Source organism: Phyllostomus hastatus, unplaced genomic scaffold (assembly GCF_019186645.2).
Source record: "Phyllostomus hastatus isolate PE091 unplaced genomic scaffold, TTU_PhHast_1.1 phas_scaffold_93, whole genome shotgun sequence".
In the NCBI taxonomy this organism is placed as follows: Eukaryota; Metazoa; Chordata; class Mammalia; order Chiroptera; family Phyllostomidae; genus Phyllostomus; species Phyllostomus hastatus.
The window spans coordinates 44,726,218-44,753,818 of NW_025334042.1; the positions used below are offsets into that span (position 1 = coordinate 44,726,218).

General features: G+C 40.5%; 1 protein-coding gene across 1 annotated transcript in view; it reads left to right on the top strand.

Annotated features, from left to right (window-relative positions):
* GRIN2B (glutamate ionotropic receptor NMDA type subunit 2B) overlaps window positions 1-27,601 on the top strand; it is a 397,603-nt gene that overhangs the window by 265,523 nt on the left and 104,479 nt on the right. Inside the window, exon 4 of the mRNA XM_045830156.1 lies at window positions 24,134-24,248. Coding sequence (XP_045686112.1) covers window positions 24,134-24,248 — 115 coding nt within the window. The remainder of the gene's footprint in view (window positions 1-24,133; window positions 24,249-27,601) is intronic.

Below are 27,601 nucleotides of genomic sequence, written 5' to 3' on the forward strand. Positions count from 1 at the left end.
CAATCATTTAGCTAATAGTTCTGCAGTTTGGGAAGGACTAGGTAGGAACAGCTTATTTTAGCTCCAAATGGCAATAGATGGAGTGTTTAACTAGAGCTGCAGGATCTCATTCTAAGACGGCTCAGTCATGTGGCCAGCTGACCGGTGCTGACTGGCCACCGGGAGATGCCAGGACTCAATTCTCCTTCACGTGGGCCTCAAACCCAGCCTCTTGGGCCTCCTCAAAGCATCATGGCTAGTTTCACCTGGCACAATGTCACTTCTTTGCATTCTCCTGGCCAAAGCAGTCGCAGGCCCAGCCTAGATTTACAGAGGGAACAGGGTATAGGAAATAAAAACGACCTCTTGAGGGAAGAAGTGATAAAGAATTGGTAGCCAGTTTTAGGGAACTCCAAGTGTTCACTGAAAAATATCTATTAGAAAGACTTGATACTGAAGTTTACTGTTCATTATATTCTCTTCCTTTTAGGAAAGGTCCACAGTTGGCCAAATTGTGTAGGCCAAGAGGAGGAGAATGATACCTGGCTTTTTTCCCTTTTTATTGAATATATTAGGGTAACACTAGCTAACAAAATTATACAGGTATTCGTTGAAGTTTCCATAAGTCCCCCTCTCAAACCCTGGTAAATCAACATACAATCTAAGTAAAACCAGTGTACTTATTGTGCAGGCGATGCTTTAAGAAAAGCCCAGTGTGCTGAGTCTCCCACCGCACCCTCCCCGCAGGGGGACTGCATGTTGCCCTTCCTGGAGGAGCTCCGCTTCTACTGAAATGCTGGAGCTGCCACTGTGCAATTATAGGAAGATTCCCTGGTACGGTTTCGAAACAGAAAAAGGAGTGAATTATGTGTTTGCAGGGGCTGGTGTCATAAAGTTATACTGTATTCATCTCAGCTGTAGTGTCACCTGCCAAATGTATTTGGACAAAAGAATAGTTTGTTCTGTTCGTGTGTGCTTTCTGTGTGTTCTGTCAGGCGACTTTCTCACCTTTACACTGATAGAAAGGTCATTGATTCTTCATATACTCTTGTTCTTTTTTCCCAGGTTTCAAATGGAAAGTTTTCTTTGTCAATGGAATCTTCCTTCAGAGATTCTTGTTAAACAAATTATATATGTTAATCCATTTGATTCTTTTGCAGATTTCTTATACCACTAAAATTAGATAAGGGTTCCAGGTTTTGCTCACTCTACTTAGACTTAGGAGATCCTAGTAGCAACCTTGTACTAATTACCAATTAGTGCCAGACAGTACACATGTGTTACTCTGTCCACAGGCCTTCCTTAATACAACACCGCCCTGGTGTGTGTTTGGGGAGAGGCCAGCTTGCCCCAGGTCTGCATAGTAAATGCTGCCCTAGAGGTAGGGCATGAGCTTAGGTCTTCTAAACTCTAACTGCCTTCTCATTGTTTTATGTAAACCTGTATCAGCCATGATAAGTTGACTTTTAGTAGTTTACCTCTCACAGCCCACTCACCTTCATTTCCAGAAGCACTTGGTCCCAGTCTCTAGTAACTGACTAAATGAGTCACGGTACCGATTCCATTTTCTAAAAAATAATAATAGGTAGGTAGGTAGCAGAAATAGAAACACTGGAAACAAAAGAAAATTAGTTTATATCTCCACCACCATAACACAGGTATTTTAATTTTATGCAAACCTTTGACCAGTGCCTACCTCTTTTTATACAATTGCCATCACAGCATACACCCAATTTTTCATTATATTTTTCATACAACATTTTGAGGTATAGACATTTTCCCAAGGGTCTACATATTAAAATAATAATTTTTATTTGCAATGTAATATTCTGTACAGAGGACCAAAGTAGATTTTTATTTTTAAAATATACATTTTTATATATAAAAGTAATGCATGTACTTTATAGAAGCATTTGGAAATTTATATAAGCATAGGAAGAATACAAAGATTTTTATCACACACAGAGATAATACTCTTATATTTTGCAGCATTTTCTTCCTGACTTTAAAAAATGTGTTATAAATATATTTCCTTTATACAGACACACATGTCATTTTATTGTATACAAAAGTGGAATCATGCTATCAAAATAATACCTTCAGCTAATGTTTGTATGTCTCCACAAAGGAATTTTTTTCCTGGTGCTTTACTTTTCTGTAGGGACTCTCCATTTGGAGGGGCTGCATTGTTTCCACAAGGTAGAAATTTGTTGGGGATTTGAGACATTTGGGCTGCATCAGTACCAAACGGCATGTATGTGCATCCTTAGCAGCACTCACAATGCACTCATTGCCTCATAAACCATGGAGCAAGGCTGATAATGACGCGGGGAGGTGACCTCCAGCTAATGTTGAAGCTGAAAGAAAGGGTACTATTCTGTGCAACTGTCGTTAACTTCTGAATATTGTCCCAGCCTCTCATTTAGAACTGGTACATACCTAATGGAAGAGAGTGGGTAGGGTCTATTTATCATCGAGATGGGAAAGTGAATCTTATCTGTTAAATTTGGTGCATATTTATGCTGAATTGGCTATGGATGCTTCTTAGCTTCTAATAGTGGTAAATACTGTATAACCTAGCCAAATGCATTTCTTAGGATCAACATTCTCTTCTTTAATTAAGTATGAAACAGCAGAGTTGGTGCAGTTTAGCTGTCTTTTTTGTTTGTTTGTTTCATACAGTGAAACATTTTTAAAATGTGAAATTCTTTCAATGTCCAAGAAAGTACTATCTTAGATACCAGGCTTCCACAGCACAGAATTAATGGATGTTAACATTGGCCATATTTGTTTCAGATCTATCTCTCTCCGCACCACCACCCCACCCTCTCTCCATCGGTGGGTATATACACCTGTATGCAAACTTGGGGAAAAAAACCTTTGGGGATGAGAAGCATGGGCTCCAGGCCTTCTCACCCTAGCCCCTTTTCTCACAATGTCACTGTGCTATGAAATGAATTCCCCCCACTGATTGCAGCACCACAGAAGAGAAAACATGAGATAGAACAAAAGGAAAGATGTAATCAGTGTTCCCCAAAGCTAGCCGAGTAACAAAGGTGGGGGGAAGGATAGGGAATGGGCTCAGCTAGATGTTAATTGTACCATCTGTGAGTGTCAGAAGCCCTGATAGACTCAATAGACTGGGCTTTTTTTTTCTCCATCACTTTTAGAGACAAGCTGCTTCCTGAGTTGGATGAATTTTAAGGTTATGGTTGCACATTTCAAAAGTGAAAATTGAGGCTTTTCTCATTCTTTGCCTCTCTCCTGAGTTGTGGGAGTAATTCATGGCAATTCAGAATTTACATCTTGGAGCAAACTTGCTTGATAATTTGTCCTCATTGCATTTGGGGGAAAAAAGAACCTTATCAACCAGGGCCTGATTTTCCAAAAGCCCATCATTCAGTCACTTATTATCCACTTCGTGAAGTTTCTAGGTCTTTTGCTTTTCACCCTTTTCCCTCCTGCTGAGATTCAGTCATATTGCAGCTTGTTAGGACTTCGACCAGCAGATGTGGAGGAGCAAAGAGAGAAAGTAAAGCATTACTAAGTTTTGCTTTATCATAGGAGCTCTGCAGAAGACTCTGTGGGGGAGAATTTCGAACCTTTGTCTCCAATAAGGGGCGGAGTTACCTGTTGATTTTGGTTATGTATGCCCTCCCTGTCCTCCATTAGTGCTGATAATGAAGAGTTGACTTGCAGAAAAAGAGGATGGAAGGGGACTGCAAATACAGCTGAGACTCGCAGTGAGCCGTGACTTAGACATGGTCCTGTAATATGATGCTATAATGAGAGGGAGCCTGAGTCCATATGAGTTCACTGAAGTATCAAATTGATGTGCAGCCTTTTTCTCATTCAGTGTAGATGAGGCGCTCATGAAGGTAGAAGTTTCCAGTGGGGGTGAAACTGTGTGGTGGGAGAGAGTCAAGAATCACCTGGGCAAGTCTTTCAAATTATATGCACAGATATTTCTGCATGTTAACATTTGAAAGGAGGTCAGGGTGTGGACTTTGGAAAAATTACTGAGGTAATCATATTACCTTATACCCTACCATGTAAAAGAGATAGCAATGATTTTGAGAGGGCCTGAGCTAGAATAATGAAGATGGTTAAAGGGAGCCAGGCCGAGTGGCTCAGATGGTTAGAGCATCACCCTGATGTGCCAAGGTTGCTGGTGAATGCATAAAGTGGAACAACAAATCTCTCTGTCTCCCCCCCCCCCCCGCAATCAATAAAAATTTAAAAGCATATTTTTTAAAGATGGCTAAAGGGGCTCCAAAAGGTGAAGGGAATCAGAATCCCCAAACCCGAAGAAAAGAGGGCTCCCAAAGTATTAAGTAACTTTTGTCAAATGTGTCAAAGGTCACTCGGGATGCTGGCTCCCTTGGGTCGTTCTCTACGCTCCTGCCAGCATGATTTGCCAATGTGCAGAGTGGCCATGCTGCACCCCTCCTGGCTCCTTATGAATGCTCCAAGCTCCCTTTCCTTCTTAACTCTCCCAGTCTTCCTTCTCCTTCCTCTTCCAGTTCTAATAAGAACCAGTCAGTTCACCACTGACCTTGAAATGCTAAGGAGGTTGCAGTTAAATAAGAAAGGTCATAAACGCAAGGTGTCATACAGAACTCAGTGCTGTGCTTCTTCTCCCTGTTTTAAGAGGGAGCAATGTACACAGTTATATCCACTGCCTTTCACATTCCATGTCCATCCACCCTGTTCACAATAGCCCCTTAGATCATCCTCCAGCACTCCATCCACACTTCCGCTACCATGTTTCGACTTCACATTGTTTCTCTTATCTAGACCGAGCTCTTTAACTTGTCTTCCTGAAAAGCATTATTTTTCTTAACAAAAAATTAATTAGAAAAACTAATTGAATAACTTATCTTTCCTGTTTGAAAACTTTTCTTGGATATTGTTCATAGGGATACAGCAGTGATTTTCTTTTTTTTTTTATAATTCAAGTTCATTTATTTACTTTATAATTCATGCTTTTTAAAAAAGATTTTATTTATTTATTTTTAGAGAGGGAGGGGGGGAGAGAGAGAGAGAGAGAGCGAGCGAGCGAAACATCAATGTGCGGTTGCTGGGGGTCATGGCCTGCAACCCAGGCATGTATCCTGACTGGGAATCGAACCTGCGGCACTTTGATTCGCAGCCTGAGCTCAATCCACTGAGCTACACCAGCCAGGGCAGCAGTGATTTTCAACGGGTGTGCCATGGGAATCTTTAAAACATGCAACACCTGACCATTGAGTCAGCTCCACTAGAGTGTCAGATAAAAATATAACAACAGCCAACACAGCTATGAATGAATCAAAATTAAACCTATTTTTGTCGGATCAACAAAAAATAGATATTTTTTAGTGTGTCACAGGTTTTTAGTAATTGGTTCATATGTGCATGAGATGAAAAAGGTTGAAAATCTCTGGGATATAGCATTGTGTTCGAGACATTCACAAGTGGCCCCACTCTCTTTCTTTCACACTCACAACTTGCCGGTGCTTTCCCCCACTCCAGGGGCTTTATCCCCTTCTCCACAGCCTCTCCTGCAGCTATAGCTTCCTCCCTTCTCTGCTAAGTAAACTGCTCATTCTTTAAGACTCAGCTCAAATAGCTCCCCCTTGTGAAGCCTGAAGCCCCTTCCCACACAGCTTTTTGTGTCCTCTCTGCTCTCACTCTCTCGTAAAGCCATGTAGCAGTGGTCCCCAACCTTTTTGATGCCAAGGACTGGGTTCATGGAAGACAATTTTTTCACAGACCGGGGTCATCAGGATGGTTTCGGGATGATTCGAGCACATTACATTCAAGCTCACCTCCTGCCGTGCAGCCCAGTTCCTAACAGGCCTGGGCAGGTAGCAGTCCGTGGCCCGGAGGTTGAGGACCCCTGTGTTAGAGTACTGAACATGTCATATTTGTGGGATGTTCCTCTCCTCAGCAGTGCCCCTGATTGGGTCACTTACTACCATGTCACATTTCTGAGCTACATGGCAGTGCAGGACAAGTAGCATGAGGAGGGAAGGCATGAGGAGGGAAGGATAAACAGGTGAGAGGAAGTGATACACATTTCATACGGTGGTTTCCTATGCTGACCATGTATGAGGAGGACCCAGAAAACTGGAATTTATTTATATAAATTGTGTACTTATTCTTACATGTTTAAACTTCTGTCACCTTCAAAGTACTCTCCATTTGATGTAATACACCTGTCAAGATGGTTATTTCCATTGCTCAAAACAGCTTTTGAACTTGTCGATTTTTATGCCTTTTAGTGCTTCTGCCATTTTTTGTTTCACCTCTTCCACATTGGCAAAATGTTTCCCTTTGAGGACTTTTTTCATCCAGGAAACAAAAAAGTTTCTGGGGCAAGATCGGGTAAATAAGGAGGATGGGGCACGGGGTTCATGCTGTTTTTTGGTCAAAAGCTGCTGACCACTCAGTGTGTTATGGGTGTGCTTCTATTGGTAAATCACCCATCATTAAGTGGGCAAATGCTTTGACAGAGTCTTCAAAAAAAAAAGTTACTGAAGCCAAATGCAGCCTCTCACAACAACACCAGCTGGTACACTGATACAGATGAGTTTCTAGAACACTCACCTATCAGGGGAAGCCTGTACTGCAAGGGGCCTACCCTCCAGAAGATAAGTCTGTTTTGGGTGGATCTCCCCATATATGACAATTGGGATACACACAAAAATATAGGTTATTTTTATTTTCTTAATAAATGCTTATTTCATGTTTGTTGTCTCTTCTTGGTGAGTTGAGTGGAACAATGTGGAAACCTTAGGGATCCCTTTGCAGCTTTTCACAAAAAATCTAAGCTCCTTGTTCCTTGCCTTTGACATATTAAACTCTCAAATAGAAGGGATGCATAAGACTTTTGAAAGGGGAAGAATAAAAGGAAAGGCAAAGATAGGTATATCATTTATATATGATTGATAATCCTTTCCTTAACTCATGGAAAGGCTTTCTTCACTTTCTCACTCCCCTACCCCTGGAGAAGGAATGGGAAAATCTCTCACATCTTCTCAGAAGAGAGCATGTGTTTTTTTCCCATGATGATTTACCAAGGTGTTCTTGGTGCGTGTTTGGGGATTGAAACAGAGGGAGAGAGTAGACATGTGGTCAGCAGTATTAATTTTTAATATACATCTATTTGTACCCCAAACTGTAGGAAAGAGTTAGTGTGGTAGGTTCAAAAAGAATAATTTGGAAATCAGACACACTTCCATTTTAATGACAAGTCACAGAGCTTAATATATGATAGGCCTCTCAATGATCATGTTGCATAAACTTGACATTGCTCTTGGGAGATGCCTCGCCTAGTAAATTTTGCTTTTTTGTGGACATCAGTTAGTTTTGGAAGAGAGTGCTCATGTTTGCTCTATAAATCTGAATTAGAAGAAGGATGGTGTTATTGAGAGGTAAGAGAACTGAATTTTGAGGTAAGGGTTCTCTTGAGCCTTCTGTGATGTTTCGGCAGGGTTAAAATTCAGAGAAGTACCTCTGTGGACCAATAGGAAAATAAAAAAGAGTGCTTTTATTTCTCATTCACAATTTTGCTCTTTTCTTTTTACTTTAAAACCCAACTGATCTCACTACTGTCTAAGACCCCTGGTGTTCTCTTTCTCTCTAGTTTACCTCTTTTCCCTGCCTTCTTACACCCCCAACCCCCAACATTTACAAGAGAGTGGTTCTAAGAGCAAGCTCTCCTAGACAGGAATTGTTGGTGAGCACTAACTGGCCTCTGACTCATTTTTCACTGCAGATTACCACTTCTCTGGCTTGGTGAGTGTGCGAGGGCAGCTCTCTGCTGGCTTTGAGGATTCTGCCACTCCGGGAAGTGAGGAAAGATCACTACCTCCCACTCCGGTGAGGCAGAAAGTAGGAGAGTGACCAGAGAGTGGGGAGAGGGCTTCGTGGATGGTTTCCATGTCTGTCTATACAACAGAACCACCGTAGGGCCTTAAAATGCATATTCTTAAGCTCTCTTTGAGTCATGCTGAATACCTGTCTCTGGGGTGCAGCCCAGAGATCCTTATTTTTAACAGGCTCCCCACATGAGTCTCAGAGTCCCAGCTCAGCCTCTGGGTGTAAAACCTCTATAGGGAAGGCCTGTGTAGCAAGAACGCAATGGGAAGCCACCAAAATCCTGGCATTCTCGATAATTCTTATATGTGACCACCTAAAGTTATGAAGGGAGGACTATACATTATTTGCAGGGTGATTTTGAGTGTCTCAGGGAAAGATCTTTCTAAACATCTAATTTTTCTAGAGACATACAGACTATATCTACAAACAGGCCTCTGCCCGCTTACAGGGATGGATTTCACTGACAGGCAGGCAGCCCAGATGACTGATGTAGAAATTTTGTACCTGTTTTTGCACGTCCAGTAATACCTCCCTCAACGTTGTTTCCCCTCTGTAAGCTATCTGAAGAATTAAAAAATATTTTTTCTGTGCAAATTGCTGAAAGAAAGCTGGGAAATCAAGTTAATGGCTACAGGGAAATTATTTACCTCTCTCAGGACTTTTCTCTTTTGCCTTTACGAGGGGCTATTGAGCCTCATTCCTAGCATCCCAAGACATTCCGGATAAAATTTGAATTTGGCAGCAGCCACACCTCAGTTGCATTCTCACTTACACTGGAGCTTTGGGTATGGATAGAAAAAGACACGGGAAAAAGTTAATCTTGCAAAGATAAGTCATCTCTTCTAGGAGCTTCCTGTCCATTGCCGAGTTCTTATCTCCTCTTTCCACCAACACCTACTTACTTGGATCTTGGATCCTGGATTTTGACTTATTTTGGCAGTTCCCTGTGCATGTACTGTGGTTGCCATGGAAATGTGATCCAACATGCTGCATGCTGTTTCATCTTCCCTCCCTCTCTTAATTTCTCTCCAGTCTTATACACCCACCCTACCCCCCTTTGTAATAGAAAACATCAAACACTGCATTTCTTCAAGCTATTTTGCTACTCTCCCCTAGTCACACTGAGTGTGTTTTAACTTCATATCATCAGAGCAGCCTGGTAGTAACTTAAAGAGAGGGAAGGAAATTCACTCTAAATTCCTCTAAATTATGCTAGGAAGCTCAAGAATTTAAGGGAATTCAGGCAGCTGTTAATGAAATTAACTTCCCTCTGCTTTCACAGGGATTAAGTCTTTGCTGAGGTTCAGAGAGACTTATTAACTACACATTTCTGATGTCCACCTAGACTATTTCTTTGTGTCCTGGTGTTATCTACAAAGGAGAAAGTCTAAACTATCCTTGACTCTTAATTCCCCATCCATGAAATAATCACTTTGTTCATTGTCTGCACTGACTCATAGGCATCTCTGCAGATGTTGACATGCTGGGTTAGCAAGAGTTGGGCCAAATAAAGCCGAGATCTTAGTGTGAAAATCTGATATTCACCCTGACTTTCTCGTCTGCTCTTGCTGTGCTGTGCGGGGAGCTGGGGAGTGGGAAAGGGTGAGAAAAGAATTTTGTATGTGCTTAACCATATGAACATTGAGAAAAAAGTTATTGCTCTCCCTTCTGAGGATATTTTAATTTTTCTCAAAAATTGAAAAATACTAGAAAACAAGTAACAAATTAATTCCCCTTTTGTTTTTCTGGTTTCTTTTTAAAAGACATTCTCATTTCAGTGTTAAAAGCAAAGTGAGTTTTATTTTTCTCTGATCCTAATCTTACAAAGTGAATTTACATGGGTAAAGAACATCCAAATGTTATTTTTACATATATTTCAGAATTCCCCAATGTTTTTATTTCTCAAACTAAGAAAAAAATCATTGCTAAAACCCCAATATGGAGAAGTTTCATTTATTTTTCTTTCTTATGGAATAAGATTTGAGTAAGTTTCATAATTTTCACAGGCAGACGTATTTTTATGGATAACATAATGGGAAGAACATTCAAAGGGGAGTAATTTAAAAGGGGGCCTTTGTAAGAGTAAAGTCAACCCAACTTTTGTTTCATAGATTTTAGAAAAGAAAGATTATAGATGTATGTTCTTTAGAGGTTATTATTTTTTAAACAATCAGTTATTGGAGGAGTCACTTGCTTCCACAGGGAATTACTGCTCAATGCTGGCATCAGTGCACAACATCAACGGTGTGTGTGAGCGTCTCAGGGAGTGAGAGGAGAGAGGCAGGGTGACACAGAAGGGGTGGGTGTGAGGGTGGGAAGTGAGAAAGCAGAGGAGAGGCTTTCAAGACTAGTCTTCTGGATGTTCAAAACAAATCATTAAGCATTTATTGAATACTTACCACAAGCAAGGCATTAATTCGTATTCTATAAAGGACAATAGAAGACAAGACTTGATTCGTACCTTCCAACGGTGCATTGGCTAGCACAGAGGACAAGATATATACCCATACGTACATTCGGTAACAGAAAGGTCGGGTCAACAATACATGCAAGGCTGAAATGTAGACTGGGGGCTAGAATGGGCAGGGGGAGAGAAGAGGACAAAGGGGCCTCAGATGATCAAGAATGTGTGGACAAAGACTCAACTTTGATCTGAGCCTGTAAGCGTGAACAAAATATGGATTATTCTTAACTGAGAGAAAGTGAAAAAGAAGCAGGAAAGTGCAGTTAATGTTCAGGGGCCAGTGAAGAAACCACTTGTCGTCATCGAGGATTCATGTACAGGTCAAGAGAACTCCAAACAGAGATGGGACCAGGCTGTAGAAGGCCTTCACTAAAGACTGATTTTTACTCTAGGTAAATCTTAAGAGATGTTTTAATGTTAGTTACGTAGCACTAAGAAGTGCTTATATTAAGACTTAAGTGCATGTAGTACTTAGAAGGTGGAGGGCAGTTGATATAAGGCAGATGCCCAGGAGAGGGCTGTTGCAGATATCTGGGTGTGAAGGAATCAAGGCCTGGTCTAGGATGAAAGTTGTGGCGTAGGAAGGAAGGGACAAATGCAAGAATTATTTTGTAAAAACTGGAATGTTTGCGAGGATTTGTTAGGCATGAGAAACTAAGAAACAGAAGATATCAGGGGTACCCGAGAGATTTCAAAACCAAAGGAATAAAGCCGGTTAATATTTACTGCATGCCTACTATGTCCCAGCACCATTCCAAGTCCTTGGTAAATATTAAGTCAAGGAGAGAGGGAATTAGAAACTCATCTATTCTGAGGGGAATGAGAAAGCAAACCCAGTTCCTGCACTGAGAATTTGTAACAAGGGAGAAATGCAAATAGTAATGGCTAGCATGGGATGGAAATGAGGGATGAGAAAGAGGTCAGGACTGCAGGCATAGAACTGGGACTCACCCACTTAAAGAAAAGCTGGTCTCCTGAGAATGGCTGAAATGAACAGGAACCTGTACTGAATTTTCTTAAAAACCTCAAATAAGGAAAAATATAAATAAAAACAGCCAGAAAAGAAGGTAATGAAAGTAAGTCATAGATGAAGAAGATCCAAAGTAATATAGCACAGTGGGGCCTAGAATGAAAGCGTTTCCAGAGGAAGGAGATGTTCCACTGTGTAAACCTATGGAGAGATCAGCAGGACAAGCACCAAGAAAAATCTGTGTATCCGATTGTCCATATCACAAGGGCTCCCTTATTGAGGGTAATTGAGCATTGATTGTAGCTCCAAAGAAAAACTTTCATACTGTATTTTAAGTCCAGAGAGAGCTTGAATACTCTGTGCCAAACCAAGGTTAACCTCTTTCCAATCTTAACTGAGCCAAATAAGTATTCTAGCTCTTGTTGTCTGACTCTAACAAGAACTCCAAGAATATATAGTCCTAGACTTGTATAACTGACTTCCTCCCAGAGTGTGACCGGAGAATTAATTCCTCTGCAAGTGGAGTCAAGCTTACTGCTTGTGGTTTGTCTCCTGTTTTCTTATAAGGCAAATTAATTCCATTTCTTCACTTTTTAGGGGTTAGTGCCATGAGATATGACAGGTCAACAGCCCCTGGAGACAAGAGTTCTTTTGTTATTCTATGAATGCATCTCCTGACCGCCAGTGTGCCTCCAGGCTTTCTCAGGTCTGTAGCGAGCCTGTGTGTTTCACCCTCTTCCCAGAAGACCTCCCTATGACGCCAGCTTTAGGGATAATTAAAAACAAATGATGGACTGCTGGTTGATGACATAAGTAATGATTAAGAGCCCAGGCTCTAGAGCCATTCGTATGCAGATTTAGATTTCAGTTTTACCACATTGGAAGTTTGGGACTTCTTTCTTTCCCTGTCTCATGACCACTGCTTCTCTTGACAACATTATTCTTAGTGAGGCAGCAGAATGGATTTTAGAATGACTCAGTATTGAATGGGATCAACTCCCAGTGCCACTGACCTTGGGCTTTCATTATAATATGATCTATTATTTTATAGCATTGCTGTGAGAATTTAAAATAATGCAAAATCTAGAACAGAGCTTGGCATGTGCTCAATATACATTGTTATATGTGTATATAAAAACTAAAACATTGTTATAGTTCTTTTAAGCAACTCAGAGCAAAAATATGACTTCCAAGCAATTTCATTTTTAGACCAGAAAGCTATGAGATTAATTTACCTCGGGGAGACAAAACTCTGAAAAAGGGGGAAAATATCAATCAGCTTATTTTGTACACAATGCTAAACTACAGCTGACATTTTAAATGATTTGACTGTTTATAAAAATGTGGCTCATAAGAGCAGCCCAACTATTTTATTTTTTATTCATGTTATAAAGATGATATTATAACCAAGAGAAAGAAGTCAAAGCTATGCCAGAATTTGAAAGCTCTAAGAGTGGTGACACATTGCCAAAATATGAAGCAACCTGGCTTTGTCATGGGCATGCTAAGTTTGACTGGATATCAGAACATTCGGGTAGAGTGGTCTAATCAGAAATACCAAGCTGAAGGTCAGGGAAGAGGTGGGCCTCTGATGAAAGTTTCCGAGGCCTTGGGGTGGAGGTGATTGTTGATGCTATGGCTGTGAATGAGTTTCAGAGGGAGAGCGCAGAAGTGAAAAACTGAGTCTTGGGATGTCCTAAAATTAGGGAGTTTTAAGCAAAACGGACAGGAAAAGAGAGAGAACTGACCTGTGAAGTATAAGGAGAACTAAAAATTATCCTACTTTAAACAACAAATATACAAGGGTAAGGAGGGTTGCTGAAAACTTGGGAGGGTCGGCTCTTAGAAGCTCTATAATGTCAAGGAGAATCCTGATGGAGCAAAGGCTACTGATTTTATTTTTGTTGACTTTGTCTTGATTATCAATGACCTTGTAAAAATGGCTTCAGTCGAATGATAGAGGGAAAAGGAGTGAGCTCTGGTGAGGAAATAGGGGCATCAGGTGTCAGTTACTTTTTTTTAAGTAATTGCAGTAAAAAGAGGTAGAAAATGGAGTTACTTTTCACAGGTTGGAAAATAAATCTCTTTGTGACCTGCCCTGGTCTACAAAGAGTTAATGGTATAAATGCACAGTGATTTCAGAAGCCTTAAAGATCACGTTTCCATGGAAACATCAACCTACAGAGAGAAAAAAAGATCTAGGATTCCCTGACAAAGAAGGAACAGCAGACTTCTAGCCCCCACACAGTACAGCAGGGAGAGATGATTACACGTTTCTTTCAGCTTCCCTGTGAAGATGCAGTTGGGTTCATGGTGCTGTCCTCTTGAGCATGAGGAAAATGGGAAATGGGTTTGCTTTAAAACACTCTTGCTCTCACCTTGCATCAAAACCTGACTCAAGGGTCAAGCCCATTTTAGAATACTGGAAAAGACCAATGGGTGTCTTTGAGTAACTAATTACAATTCATTAAATAAATAAACAAACAGGTTTGATCTTCCCCCAACCTCTCTGTTCTAACCTGGTCTAGAAACACTGCCATAAAGTATTGTGATTTAGAGCAACATTTAAACAAAACTCGAGAAACACAGGATGAGTGTTTGGCCAGCATCTTTGCATTATGGTTTCCATCTTGGTGTATTCTCATTGATTAAATACACATTTTGTCTGACTATTTTCAGGCTGATGATATTCTTTGTACTACTGACTAGTATACAGTTCCTGCATCTTCAAACCCAACCATACTTTTAGGGATGGGTCCTCTCACTGAGCTTCAGCCCAAGAAAGCTGTTCTCCAGACTGTGCTACAGGAGCCACATTAACAAACTGCTTGTTGCTAACTAATTTTCCTGACAGTCCACTTTCTCTATGCCCATGTTATATTCTACTTTGCAGCTGGGATGCATCTGTGTTTTGTTCCATTGGTCTTTCCTTGGACCTTAGATTCAAGAAATTTTATTTCTTGTATGAAAGGGCTTTAGTCCTGTGTGTCTCATGACTGGGTTTTTGAAGACAGAGATGTGTTTTTGAATGACTCAACAGCCTCTACCACTCTTTGTCTTGCATCTGTAGCATGATATAATTATGGGAAACCCATCTCCCCAAAAGACATAATCCTCACCCAGGCATCCTGAGTCTTCTGTCTGTTGGAAACTGTCCCCTGTCTCTAGAATATCTTTCCTCTTTGGACCTCATCCTCCTACATTCAATATAAATGCTACTAGAAGTCAATTCCTCATAACACGCACTCTCAGTCCTGTAACTGAAGCCATCTCACTGAGTCATTTGTTCACCTCTTTTGCTACCCTGTAGTAGAGCTGTTGGAGGGAATTGTGAAATTAAGCATATGGTAGCTGCAGAGGATGTAGGAGCTCTGAGGTATTGGCAATGCGTTGATATTGCTGATTGCCTAAAGTATGAGAGAGAATAGAGAGGGACTCCAGTACAAGGAAGAACAAATTAAGGAAATTGGAGAAAGGTCAAAAGGGAGAGAAAAGCCTCCTTATTCGTTTCACTTGAAATCATGCTCAGGTCACTCTGTCTAGACTAAGGGTTTCTTGGGTCTACAGGGTGTGACAAAAGTAGCTTTACAGTTGCAAATATGCAAAACACAGTTAATTCTTATTATTTTTAATTACTGTATTATTTTCTATACAAACAACTGCAAACCTACTTTTGCCACACCCTGTATATGCCCAGCATTTCTTTCAATAAGTCTAAAAACTCAGAAGAAGGAAGGGGCTTCCAGTCAAAATTGAATGTCCTAGAGAAATCTTTGCCAGTCATTGACTGGCTGATTTTGGCTTAACCCCCTGAGTAGTACTGCAAGCCCATGAGCTAAAATGGGTTTCAGAGAGGCAAGACTTCACTTTAAAATCATTAGAAGGCATCAAAAAAGAAATATCAGTCCTGGCTGGCGTAGCTCAGTGGATTGAGCGCAGGCTGCGAACCAAAGTGTCACAGGTTCGATTCCCAGTCAGGGCACATGCCTGGGTTGCAGGCCATGACCCCCAGCAACTGCAGATTGATGTTTCTCTCTTTCTCTCTTTCTCCCTCCCTTCCCTCTCTAAAAATAAATAAATAAAATCTTTTTTTTAAAAAAAGAAATATCAGTGTGCTCAGTGATCAGCCTTGGACCTCTTACGGTATTTTCTCTGGGAAGGTCCTGCCACTGAATCTGGATAGGCCTACACTGGGCTGTATTGCAGCATATTGAGCAGCTTATCTGTGGAAGAGGGTTTTTATTCAGTGCTTTTAAAAAACAAAGTGATTTTTAACTTATGTGCAGCATGGAAATTTGAACTTACAAGGAAAAAAATCCAGTAGCAATAACATTATCCAGAAGAATTACTTGGCTCGTTACCACTGAGGAGTTTCACCTGTCTAACTCCCTCTAGAAAATAGATTTCCCGTAGCACCTTAGCAGGTTTTGCTCACAGCAGAGGTGACTGAGGTTGTGGGCATGAGAATAAGGAGGGCTCCTTTTTCATCACTGAGTTCTAGGCACAGTTCTCTGAATGCGAAACAGCTTTGGTGTTTGGCACACTTGATTAATTGGCATCAAAATGTGGAATCACTGGTTCCCTAAGGAACACACAAGATGAGTGTGCCCCTCCAAAGAATTTTAAAGAGAATTACATAGTGTTTAAAGCAGGGCTCTGGGAGGTCAGAATGGGGGTCATTTTGAGGCGTCATTTATTCTAGACTAAAATGATAGGGATATGAGCTCATCTTTCTCCTTTCTCAGGAAGTGAACTTTATATGGAAGTAGTATGATTGATTCCCCACTGCAAAATACCTTACAGAGGTCACTAATCATAGTAGAAAAAACAAACATTTGCTAGCCTTAATAGTTTGGAATACTGTGGGACTGAGAGGTCATGTGCTGGCCTGGTGGTTCAGTAGTCACCCTTCTCGGCAGGGGAGATGTTTCAAGACCCCCAGTGGATGCCTGAAACCACAGATAGTACTGAACCCTGTACATATATATGTTTTTTCCTATGCATGCATACATATCTATGATAAAGTTTCACTTATAGATTAGGCACAGTAAGAGTTTAACAACAATAACTAATAATAAAATAAACAGTTGTAACAATATAGTGTAATAAAAGTTATGTGAATGGCTTTTGAGGCCTTTAAGTAAAATAAAGATTCCGTGAACACAAACCCTACGATACCAGGATCGCCAATCTGATAACTGAGGTGGCTGCTATAAGTGACCAATGGGTGGGGAGCACATGTAGCTCGTAGACACTCTGGACAACGAAACTATTCATGACCCTGGGTGGAATGGAACAGGATGGTGCAAATTTTTATCATGATACTGAGAACTGTGTGCAATTTAAAACTTAGGAATTGCTTATTTCTGGACTTTTTCATTTAATATTTTGGACTGCAGTTGACCATGGATAACTGAAACCACAGGAAGCAAAACTGCAGATAATGAGGTAGGGTAGGGCTATGTACTATGGAAAAATGAAGACTCGGGAATTGAGAGACTTGCAACCAAAGAGTTGGCAGCATGTCTCCAGGCCTCAATGTGTTCTGCTCCAAATAAGAAAGGTTAGACTGTAATCCAAAGGTTCCTGCAAACTCTAACATTCTCTGATCTACAAGTGATACCAAAAAAAGAAAAGGCAATCACAGCAGCAACAGCAGCTAAAACATAAGGCCCATTATGCATAGGTGTAGGTAAGTGCAATTCAAAGACTTCTATGTACACAGAATCATTTAATCCTCACAACTATCCTATGAGATAGGTACTGTTATTACTCACACATTTTATGGTGAAGAAACTAAGGCTAAGAGAGGTTAAATCACTGGTAAGATAACACAGCTTCTGAGTGGTGGATCGAGAACTTGAGCAGAGGCCACCTGAGTGCAGTGTCCTGGCTCTTGTGTGCCACACTACACTGCCTGTTGTTATTGTTGTTCTATTTGTGTTTAATATACTGCATTCCTCTCCTCTTTGCTTAACTTACTCTCTTTTTCCCTTTTATTTTCTTTCTGTTCACCTCTCACCACTGAGCATTTTGAAGGATTGTCTAGACCTTTCCATTCATTTGAGTATAGTATATATCTCACTAATGAGAACAAGCTTTTGGGTTTGATCCCACATGGACCTATAGGTCAGCTCAGAGGAGAATTGGTCCCTGTTCGTGGCCTTCCACATTGACCTCATGTGTTGAACACGTATAGTTGGGTAGCTTTGAGGACGTCACAGCTGGTGGCAGAGCCACTCAGAATGCCCATTTATTTAGCATCTTTATGGAGGAAGGTTGATATACTTTACCCTCTTATATTCAAGCGGAGATTGTTGGGCAATTCTCCACAGTACTTCTCTCTGTTCTTGCCTTTCCGATAAAGGTAATTTATGGCATTCAGTCATGAAACAGAATCCAGGTAATAACTCTCAGAAAATTTTCATTGTGAGGCACAGGATCACGAGAAGGCTTTTCCCTTGGAATAGATGGTACACTGACTGATACATCTCCATTTACCCCTCAGATGAAGGCAGTTCAGCCTAGACTGCTAAGGAGCCAAAGTACAATCTCACCAACAGCAGGGGAGAGGAAGTATATTAAATTTATATGTCAGTCTTCAAGATATTTTAACATCTAATTAATTTAACACTATGAATTTAAAATTTAAATAACTAAGATATGGACCAGCCCAAACAGGAACCTTTTATGATTTGCAAAGAATTATTTTATACTCAAATAAATTAATGGTATAAATGCCATTTTAGAGAAAAATTTTTGTCCAGTGGAAGACAAACTATTTTTAACATGCCTCAAGTAATTATAAGTTAATATTACAATCTGCTCTTTAAGTTAGTTTTTCCTGAGGTTCTCTACTAGGTATCATTTTTTTTAAAAATAAGGGAAAAGGACTGCCTGTGACAGCTTAGGAAAACTGTTATTTCAAATTATTTTGCTCAAGAGCATGATTTAATGTTTTTATATATGACATATGTCAAAAGAAACTTTCAAAACGTCTGCAAATCCATTTTCTTAAGAAGAAAACTATTGTTGGCAAGAATAATTCATGTGCCTTGGAGACATTGCCACATAACTTCTGAACTTGTGGACCAAGGATCTGAACAGAGGTGGTCTGACTGCAGCATCCTTGTTCTTAAATTCCACGCTGTACTGATGGCTGTTGCTCCTGGTGGTGGTGATGATGATGGAGGGTGTGTGTGGCTCATACTGCATTCCTTTCCTCTTCCAGTGACTTATTTTTTTTCGTTTTTCCTTATTTTCTTTTTGCCAGCAGTTAGGGGGCACTGCCTGTGTCAGTCATTTGAGTGTAGAATGCTTTACTAATGAGATGTTTCTTCTGGGTTTGATCCAGAAGAGCCCCTTGGTGAGTCCAAAGGAGAACTGTTCCCTGCCACGTTGACCACGTCACAGTGGATTGGTCATTTCGGGTGCATTTTAATAATTATGAATTTCTAAGTTGGGGGGAAATTCAGAAATTTCTGTTTAGTCTACCAAACTGTAATAATGAATATCTAATTTTTAAATATCTTTACCTCTTTCCCCCAGTACTGGTCTCTAATCAGGGAGCTTTTAAATGATTAAAATTCACTATTTCTAGTCCTGTAGGAAATTGTTTCTACTCTTTCCAGAGAAAACATTTACACAAAAATAGTAATTTCTAAAAGGAGACCAGAGAAAGATATTTTGAAAAATTTGTGGTTTTGCCATTCAGAGGACGGAGTCTAATAATGTGATAGCCATAGTATTAGCCAGATGAGATAGAGAAACACAGAGCATCTCAAGGAGCATCTCTGAACTTCCCTCATCAGGCAAGTACTGTATTTTTGGACCATAAGACGCACCTAGGTTTTAGAGGAGGAAAATAGGAAAAAAACTTTGAAAAAAATCTGCTAAAATATTTAATAACATAAATAACAATATTTCACCAATGTAAATGCAAACAGAACTCAACAGCAGCATTAACAACCACTATTCCTCCCAAATTTGGCAGGTGGGGGAAGGTGCATCTTATAGTCTGAAAAAGATGGTAAGATGGTATTTTATAGATGAAGGCACTGAAGGCTTTAAAAGGTAAGTGACACACTGAGGACACAGTTATGGAGTTGTAGATTTTCAGAGCTAGAAAATTGTAAGCAAGGATCAAGAGTTCAAGTCTTCTGCCTGGAACTGTGTTTCCTTATTATTTTGTTCTTAACAACTGGAGAATGGAAACTGAGAGCTGTGAAAAATTTCACCATTTGTGAGGCATGGCGGTGAGTGGACAGAATGCTGCACTGGGGGTCAGGACCCCCAGATCCTGTTTTTCAGCAAAGCACGAAACCTTTCTGGATGCCCTCTGCTTTATCGAAATCAAAAGGATTGGATAAATGACTTATTTCTCTTATTACCACATTAACAGACATTAATAAAAAAATCTAGTGCCTTGTGAAAATATGGAGGACAAAATGAGTAGCATTGGTGCTAGGGCTCTTGGTTTGCTGGGAAAATTCTGGCAGAGATCTTTGGGACACCTCCCATACAGAGCATACTGCAAATCACTGCTTTAGGTATCAGTGTAGTGCAGTGGATGAGCCCTGAGGGTCATGAGCAAAGTCAAAGAGGCACAAGGGCTTTTTACCTCGGCTTGATCCTCTTAAACCCATTGGAGTATGACTTTGGCCATATAATACAAATGTATTGGCTCTGAGCCCATCAGGGTTCTGTAGCTCTTAACAAGCAGGAGTCAAGCAGGAAATGAGATAGACTTCATTTTATTCAGCCTATACTAGGGATCTACATAGTCCAGGGCATATGTGACATGAGATTGCTAAAATGTACCTCTGAAGCTCTGCAAAACTGATTTCAGTTCACTTAGTGATGCAGCAAAAAGAGCATGAGCTGAAAATCAGAAGACTTGAACTCCAGTCCTGAACAGGCAGGTCAAGGTTACCTTAGAGAATTGGGTAGCATCATAAGGCCTATTTTCTCATTTCTGAAATGAGAGTTCTCAATAGATAGTTTCTAAGTTTTCTCTTAGTTCTAGCAATCAGAGATTTTTGTAATATTAGAACTTTATGAGACAGGCCATCAGTTTTTTTGTGGACCAGGCTACATCCCAGAGACAAGTCAAATGCTATTTTTTATATACCAAACCTTGATGGGGCTTTGGGGGGATTAGAGTGTTATATATGGGTAGAGCTTCTGAATTTGGCTGCCATTTGAAGCTAGGCTTCCTGATTGCATACTTGGGGATAACATTTAAAGTAAAACAAAAGAGCTGTGGCATCTCTTAATCTTGTAGTTTAATTCTTTACTGAGGATTTACACATGGGAACTTTAAGGTTTTAATTAATATTCAGAATTGACTAAGTGCAGTCATATCCAAAAGCGGTTCGGTAATTTCATGTCTTATGGAAAGTTAAATTGATTAATATCACCGCTTGACCTAGCTTATCCTCCATATGTGGAAGGCATTCTCCATTCCTCCATTGTGTTCTATGGATAATTGAGTTTTGTTAAATGTAATCACCACACTTTTGCTGAAATCCAAAATGAGGCAAGTACTCAAATCATGCTTATACCTTTTTTTCTGAATCCTTTTATTCTTTATTCATTATTATTTATTCATTATTTTATGTGATCATCACAATAGCCTTATCTGATAAAAGGAGTTAGAAATGGTGTTTCTAGTTTAAAGAGGAGAAATTGAGGTTCAGGTGCCAAGGTCACATGTCTAAGAGTGACCACAGTCCTAATTATTTTTTTCACATTTTTCACTACCAATGAATGGATAGTTTGTTCTGCTGTTCAAAGGGCATCCTTGCTTGAGGCAGGTGGACATTTGTAAGCTCCTCACTAATAGCTAAATATTGGTATGTCAGAGGAAATTACTCAGAAAAAACACAATGTGAATGATTAATCTAAATAGTGCTAAAGGATATCAATGATTAAAGGATAGTTTGGAGAAAAATATTTTCTATATTGTCATAAAATTTAAAAAATATTTTTGATAAGTGTAAAATATGTGAGCAGTGCCTGGGTGAAATAAAATGAACCTGTAGAACTGGAAGGTGAACATATCAGAAAGAGAAAAGTTTATAAAGAAAATCAGAAGTATCTGGAGCAGAGATAACTAAAGAAATTTAACTATAGAGCAATTGCATTGCCCATTAATGTGGTTTATTTTCTCAGACTTTGAATTTCTCAACTTAAACACTGAATTCAGTGCTATCCCCTTCAGAGAAATCATCCTGAGAGGCTATATACTTATTCCATTCATGCTGCCTATTCAATTATTTTTGGAACTTCTCTTTTATAATTGCCTTCTGAAATGGACACTTTCTTTCAAATATTCTTAATGGTGTTTTAAATAAAGTCAGAATTATTCAGAGCAATGGAGATAAGTTACTTCTCTCTTTCCATCTTCCTTCCCTCTTTCTCTCCCTTCTCTCATTATCCTTCCCTCCCTCCCTTTCTCTCTCTCTTCCCTCCCTTTCTTCCTTCTGTCTTCCTCTCCCTTCTTGCTTGCTTTCTTCTAAAAGAGAGGTGAGACTAAATTTTTTGTGTGTCTCATAAACCTTTTCTCAAGACTTCTAGAAGTTATTCTAAACAATGCAGTATAGTCATAACAACATATTTTCCAAGTTATTATGTTGGGTACTCAAATCTGGTTTGTTTGTTTAAAATATTTTGTTTTATACTTTTGTAATTATATTCCCTGAAATGAATGATGCAAGGCTTTGGCTGGAGTGTTGAAGTCATTGAAAACTATAGGAGACGTGGGCTTGAGCAAGCATCACTGAGTGAGAGGTGAGGAGCAGTGCAGGGTGTGGAGCAGATGTGTGCCATGTGGAACATTTGGTTGAATTAAGGATGCTACAGTTTTATCGATTGGAAATGTGCAGAGAGAGCAGTCAATGGGAGGCAACTGGAAGCCATGGCATATGACAACTATATGAATGAACTGGAGACATTAAACCTGATGTGGCCTATGAGGATCAAGGTGGTATGGTAGAGAGGACATGGGACTGGGAATGTGGCTTAAAATGTTGTTTCTCCTTGCAGTTAGCTGTGGAACACTGGACAAACAATTTGGCCTGTCTGTGCTCCAGTTTCCTTGTCTATGAAGTTGAAATTATGCTTGAATGAGGTTAAGGTTTCTTCAAGGATAAACATTTTATAAGGGATACATGATAAATGTCTTGAAATACTTCAAGAGCTCTCACATGGAGGAGAATACAGATGAAGGGCTGGCAGGCATCAGTAAGATGTTCCCTTGAGTGTGGAAGGTAGAGTAATAAGCTCCCCATTAGCGGGAGTATTTAAGAAGAGCTGAGATGCCCAGTTTTATGATGCTGTAGAGGGGAAGTATGAACTCCAAAAACTGGTAAGCTAGTCAATTGTGTCGGTTTCTTTGAATTCTGAGGTTCTGAAAATCTCTACTCTTTGAGATCTTCAGGGTTCTTTATGTTTGCATTTGTGGAGCTACACAAGACCAGTGAATGAGAGGCTTAAAAATCCCAGGCAGCCCTAGAAGTGAGAAGCGGTCCGTGGGAGTTTGGCTCATGATGCCTAGTCATTCTTATCATTGCCTAAAGGATGTGCATCCTACCAACTTTGTTGCCTAACCTAATGTTACCTGGAAGAGTCAAAGAAGAGTCTCACAGTTTCATTGAATGAGAAGACATAAAACAGGAACCTTTAAGCCGCCTCCTGATGTTTTCTTCTTCTTCTTCTTAAAGGAGAACTCTCCATTAATATAGTGTTAGGAAATCATTGTTGGTCACATCTCAGCCCTTCAGAACCTTCAGGGCAATGACAAGATATCCCTTTGGCTTCTTAACAGAGACACATCTCTCAGTAGTATCAGGCCCAAGGCTTCCGAATAGCATGTCTTGTGGACACAGAGCTAATAAGTATTGATTCCTTGGGCCATTATGGTAAAGTGACATTAATTACCATCAACACAGTTGCACTAATTTGGTTGTAATGAGCATGCCTGTGGGAATTCCCAATGAGGGAGATCTTCATTAGATCAGAGCGGCCAACAGGGTAGATGGTGTGAGTGGGAGGTGCAGGTGTTGTGGAAGAAGACAATTTCATTGGTCTGACTCTAGTGATTTCCAGAGTTTCTGCTAATTTATGAGCTAGACCTCTCTGTGAAATGTCTCTCCCTCGTTCTCCCTCTGCCCCCGGTATTTTCTATTCACTACATATGGGACAATAACCCTGGTTTCCAGAATGCATCTTGTAAAACCAGATCCCTGACAACTGGACTCATCTTGCACCTCTTAGAAGTATGGACTGGGCCGGATCTTAGCAAGAGAGTAAAGGCCTTGCATGTCTCTGGGAGGGGGAGAAATCCTCAGCTCCAGTATGCCACCTTTCTTAGCAGACAGTTGTCTTGGTACACTCCCACTTTCTTACCTAGTTTCTACACCTCTGCTCTTTTACCCAACACTCTAAAACAAATTGTTAACACAATGAGGGTTTACTATGCACTAGCCCCATGGCAAGTTATCTCATTTAAGCCATACAAACCTAATAAAGTAGGTTTCTTCATGACCCCATTTTTTTGTAGATAAAGAGAGTGATGTTCAAAAGGCTAAGTAAGTTGCTCAGTCATAACTATAGACTAAACTCAAACTTGGTGCCCTTATTTTAAATTATTATATTATGTTCTCATATTACCCCTGTTATGTGGGAACTTGATGGCTCTACTGAGTAATCAAATGGGAGCTTGAGGAGCACCACGTTTCGCATGGTGTCTGTGTATCTATCTATGTGTCTCCCTTCTCTCTGTCTCCCTAGCTATCTTGTTCTGGACATACATTCTTCATGCTTTTAACCTTCCTCTTATTTTGTCTTCACAGGTATCTGATCAATGTCACTTTTGAGGGGAGGAATCTGTCCTTCAGCGAAGATGGCTATCAGATGCACCCCAAACTGGTGATAATCCTTCTGAACAAGGAGAGGAAGTGGGAGAGGGTAGGACATGTCTTTGGCAATTCTTGAGCACACTGGAGGGGTGGGGGTATAAAATTTGGCAATACGTGAATGGAAAACAGTTTCTTGCTTGTGGTCTCTGAGGGTGGGGAGCAAGAAGTCAATACTTTGGGAACACAGGAGAAGCCATTTCTCAAACTTATATCTTCGTTTTCTTGCTATGCTGGTTAATCAAGAGATTATTTTTTTATGTATTGCCATTTTATTGGTTATGGTGTTGTCTGAATCTTAATTTTGTTTTAATGGAAGATCACACATGTACAACGTAACACAATTTGGTGAAGAAAGTATCAGTGGAACGATTTAGAAGTTGTGTCCTACATGGTATACTGGGGAGGCCTAATGTATGAGCAGGCAGGTGTGGATTTACTGTGATTAGAGGCTTGTTAAGCCAGGCTCTTCTCAGGATCCCTCCCACGGCCAGCTGATCACAGTGTCTGAAATGCTGCCATTAGGAATTAATTTCTGTCGGTGCCCGACTGCCTAGGTTTAACTCCCAGTTCCCTTACTCACTAACTGGTCTACCTAGGACCTTGTACAGATCTCTTAACTACCAGTGCCTCCAGTTCCTCATCTGTAAAATGAGAATAATAATAGCAACAATATCACAGAGTTGTTATGAAGATTAAATATATTATTATATGCAAAAGACTTAAAAAGGTACCTGGCACATGGTAAGCACTCAGTAGGTATTAGCTTTTATTACTGTTTCGGATTCCTAATTAAATACAAATGTTGCTGAGAATAATGCCATCACTGGTATTTCTCAGTGTGTTCTGTGGGGCACTGGCCCATCGAGATGCTTTGCTAAAAAATGGTTCTGCAGATAAATAAGGTTAGGAGATACTACCTGCTCTTTCTCATTCAGAGAGATTCTCAGAACTTACTAGCATTTGAAGATTCAGAGGTATCTTGTATCAAAGAAACATTTAATCTTGTTCAATTTAGCAATTCCTAAAATTATTTTAACATAACACCTCTTTTTTCCTGAAATCCATATTCTGTGAAACACATCAGGAAACATCAATTTAAGGCAATTTCTACCAACTCCATGGACCAGTTGGCTGAGAACAGGCTTTCAGATGTCAGCATGACTCTGACTAGGATGGAAACCAAGCTATGTATTTCTAGAGAGAGTAGCCAGAAAACAGAGGCCAAAGATAAACTTGAAATTCACGGTCTTGTCATAGAGAACCCTGGACAGGTAGGTAGTATGTGACTGCTCACCTGTGGAACTGCACCGGTGTGGCCTGGGTAGTGGAACCTAGGACCTTGTTCTTGAAAGACATCCACCTATCATGTTGTTCCTCATTTCAGGGCACAGAATAAGGCTTGCACTATGCCTGGTGTTCTTGATTAAAGTTGCCTTCCTTCCTCTACTCAGAGAATTTCTGAACATCACTTGTTCAGAAATGGTTGCTCACTTGCCTTGGCTCTACTTCTCAATCAAGCTGCAGTTTGCTGCTGTAGAGACAAAATAATTTAAGGCATGAGCTGGGACCCTCACATATAATAGGCACTTCTGCGTATATCCAGAAGAGGAGTTATTAATAACTGAGGCCTCATGTGTGGATCAGAAGATGTCCAGCTGATGTAGTTTTGTGCAGTAGGCTCATGATTACCATCTCAGGTATGGGGCATCTCAAACTGTCCTTTCTTAAAGAGACACCACATACTGTCACTTGTGCTGACTTCTCTTCCTTAGGCTGGAATCAGAGGCCTGTGGTCCCCACTCCTTTCCAAAACTAGATCCTCCTCCCTGGAATTTGGATCCCCTCTCTCCTTATCAATTCTACCTTTATCCTAGCTCTTGAATTTATTCCTTACCTTTTATATGACCGAGGAACAATGTGATATGCCTCCCTGTCTTTGATGCCTACCTTTGACCATTCAGATATGTCCTAAACATGGCTACAGAACAGGCTTCATAAGGCACAATTCTGATTTTATTCTTTTTCTGCCGCGAACCCACTCAAAGCTTCTGTGGTGTATGGATTGGGTCCAGACTTTATCTACTCTTGCATTCAAGGCTCTGATCTACCTTCTAAATCCTGTCATTCTCTTCTTAATTTCCCATCTCACCATTAAGCTATATTGGACTCCTCTCTGTTCTGAGAGCGTGAGCCTGCACATGCAGCATGTCATGAGGTTTCTTTTTTCCTGGGATGAATTGTACACTTATACAAATCATAACCCTCCTTTGAAACCCAATTAAAAGGTTGCTGTCTCCTTCCCTGATGTTTGACTGAGATTTAATCTATCACTCCCTTGTCTCCCACAGCTTTTGTCCCTCCCTCTATTGTAGCTCTCATCCCATCTGCCCGTGTTAGAGCTGTGTGTGTGCGTGCTTCCAGAGGACAGAGGCTCTGTCGTTTATTGTTGTGTCCTCACAGTGACCTGGAGGAGTGTGTTGCATAGAGCAGTTCAATATACATAAATATGTGTCGAATAAGTGAGAACCATTACATAATACAAGAGTCTAAAATCCATCATTAAGAATCCAAGTTTATGCTGTCATCCCCAATACAGTAGCTGTTCTTTTCTTTTTTCTTTTTTGGTGGGGGGAAAATAAGATCTTTATGTAGGTTGAAATTTCTAATATGCTAAGGGAACTTATTATTTAAAGAAATTATGTGGTTACTCATTTTGCAAAGCACTTTGGGAGGGACTGAAATCATAGAATAGAACGTTTGCATGCTGACCTGGTTAAATTAGGGAGCTCTGCTGAAGAGAGACCTCTGGCGCTCACTGAGTTCACCAAGTGCACGGCCCCCAGACTTGGAAGCCCTGGCTAGGGCTCACCTGTGGGCAGGAAGGGGTGGCAGGAGCCAGGCACAGCTCCAGGGCATGTCTGAAAGGTGGTAAAATTGCACTGCGGGGAGTTATACCTTTTCTTCCACTGTCGTCCTGGCCCCCAGAGCTCTTTTGCATTCTCAGGATTCCCAGGACCACTCCAGAAGGTACCCCCTTGCCCAGGGAAGATATAGTGCCTGTGGAGTCCAGAGAGGCAGGTGCCAGGGTAGGATTGTACAGTGGGGAAACGGGCACTGGGAAGATAACTTGGAGTGGTGAACACACAATACAGTGTATAGAGGATGTGTTGTGGAATTGTGCACCTGAAACCTGTATAATTTTATTAACCAGTGTCACCCCAATAAATTCAATGAAAAGGAAAAAAAGAAGATAGGGAAGGAATCTAGATTTATAGAAGAAACACAAGCTGAGAGACTGGACTCTCAGTCCTGCTAACTAGCTGTGTGACCTGCTCTTTTCAGTTTTCTAGATTGTCCCTTTTTTGTGTCTAAAAGCATGGCATAAGAGTAAGACCATTTATA